Below are 2,135 nucleotides of genomic sequence, written 5' to 3'. Positions count from 1 at the left end.
CGACGAGTTTCATTTCAAAAGGACCCACGACGGTAGAGTTCTACCATACAACGACTTTTTCGGTATTATTCGTGAGTTGTGTAAAGAACCCGACTTGTTTTTTATAGTTGTTGGGAAAAGTAAAGGCTTAAATATATATAATTACGTAGCTTCAGTCTCAAGGGTTCAGTTAGTATTTATTCCTCTTTCGCCGCTTGAGAAACATAGTATCGTGGAACACTTGAAGAAAAGTTCTTCCTTTTTATTCACGGGGAGCCCAAAGGTTTCAGAAATTCTTTGTCACGAGACTTCTTAACTAGTGAACTTGCAGAATTGTTGTTGGAATTGACTGGTGGTGTTCCTGGTTTACTTGTTCGAGCAATCAGTTACCTTCTGCTGTATAAATCATCCAACATCAATTTGTTATTATCTAAGGAAACCTTCTTGATCATAATGAATAGCTTTCTAGTAACAAATTATTGTGTTGCGCCATTTTTACCTCGTCTGATAAGTCTCAGTGAGCAGCGTAAGCGCTTGTTAAGAATGCTTACGTTATTATCTTTGTATCGTATTCGATTTGATTTTGATGAAACTGTGCAAATAAGCTCAAATTCTGATGTGTTTTTGTTTGATCTAGTTACAGATATGTGTCTCTATCGTCGATTGGTTATAGAACCAAACCGCAACGAACGCTATGAAGTGTTGATACCCAAGTTACTGATTGAATATATTGACCAAGGCTTAAAGGATGATCGTTTAGAATGGTTACTTTTACAAACCCTCAAGTCTCAATCTGTTGAATTCTTTTATGAGTCGAAATGTCGAATTTTGGAAGGTCTTATTGCTACACTGTTTTATTTACATTTTTCTCGGCGTCCTACAAACAGCTCAATGTTTTCTACTCTTGGTCAATTGTCTCGTGTTTGGAATGAAATGAATTTACAATTTTCTTCCGAATCTGCTGCTTATTATATGAAATCTATACATTATACCAGAGCTGTATCAGGAACAGAGAGAATGACATTTGGAAGCAATGATGAATGGGAAAGGATAGTGGAAGAAATTTTAGAATTTGAAAAGATATATATTCCATTTCATTCAACATCCCATAGTCCAGATATATTATTCAAGTTGCATGGAAGAACGAATGAGAAGAACTTGATGATTGTGGGTATTGCTTGTAAAGGCCGATGGAGTCGTAATGGTATTCGATGGAATGAGATTTTGGAAGAAGCTCACAAGTTTTTAAAACCAGTGCATGATCAAGTATTGACTAGTCATCCTACATGGCATTGTATGTTGATTATTATGAGTACTCAGTTAGCAACCAACGTATCTGAGGACTTGAATTATTCTAGTCGTTGTTATTCATCTGGCGATAGTGTTGAAGATTTTGTGATTCCTCACAACTGTGAATTGGTTATTCTTTCTGAAGCTGATGTAGAAAACTTTATTGGCAAAGACATTTTATTGAATTTAAGGAACGCTTTCAAATCTGTGGATAATCCACATTCGAGAAATATTGGCATTTCAACCCTACAAGAAATAGTTTTATCTCTTTCCAAAAATATTTAGGAATATCTTGTTTTAATATCTGAGAAATTTTCTAAAACAAATAATTTTCAAAAGTTGTTATAAATCGGGGGCTGTTTTATAAGACACTGTCAAAAACTATATCAAACTTGAGCAAATTTATTCTTCAAACCACGACTTTGTGATTTGGATCACATACCCCATTCTTATAAGCCATAGAATGAGCAAGAATCAATCGAACTCCCCAGAAAACTCCTTGAATCCTATGTCTTGTCTGTGATAACAGATTTGATTATGAGAGGAAATTTAGATGAACTAGAAAATGACATTGATGAAGAGGAAACATAATACTTATGTCAAGTTGGTGATGAACAAGGGTGTCAAATAGAGCATTCTTGAATGGACTATTTCGTCACCGAGCAATTTTTTATGATATCTTGAAAATCTACGCGACTCTAGAACCCTTGTCCATTCCTACACTTTCAGTAGTCTATCTGTTTTTCTTGTTGTCCCGTTATAATAGCAGTCTTTGAAAATTTTCTTTGAAGATCAACTGCAAGCTATCATAGGGCCATGTTCTAATGTAATCTTTCAAGATATATGTTCAAAGTTACGATACAAAT

At 34.8% G+C, this 2,135-nt stretch overlaps 1 protein-coding gene across 1 annotated transcript; it reads left to right on the top strand.

The window, feature by feature from the left end:
• Positions 1-415: 415 nt before the first annotated feature.
• Positions 416-1,633, top strand: Gasu_65850 (archaeal ATPase). Its single transcript, XM_005702218.1, has one exon. It carries the CDS (start codon positions 433-435, stop codon positions 1,552-1,554), a length of 1,122 nt encoding a protein of 373 aa, XP_005702275.1. The 5' UTR covers positions 416-432; the 3' UTR covers positions 1,555-1,633.
• The last annotated feature ends 502 nt before the right edge of the window (positions 1,634-2,135 follow it).

The sequence above is a fragment of the Galdieria sulphuraria genome (genome assembly GCF_000341285.1).
Source record: "Galdieria sulphuraria unplaced genomic scaffold scaf_370, whole genome shotgun sequence".
NCBI lineage: Eukaryota > Rhodophyta > Bangiophyceae > Galdieriales > Galdieriaceae > Galdieria > Galdieria sulphuraria.
The sequence above is the reverse complement of the archived record's forward strand: the minus strand, read 5'-3'. Positions and strand labels throughout refer to the sequence as shown.

Coding starts and splice junctions, on each gene's coding strand:
- Gasu_65850 (XM_005702218.1), top strand. CDS start 433: ATGAATAGCTTTCTAGTAACAAATTATTGTGTTGCGCCATTTTTACCT.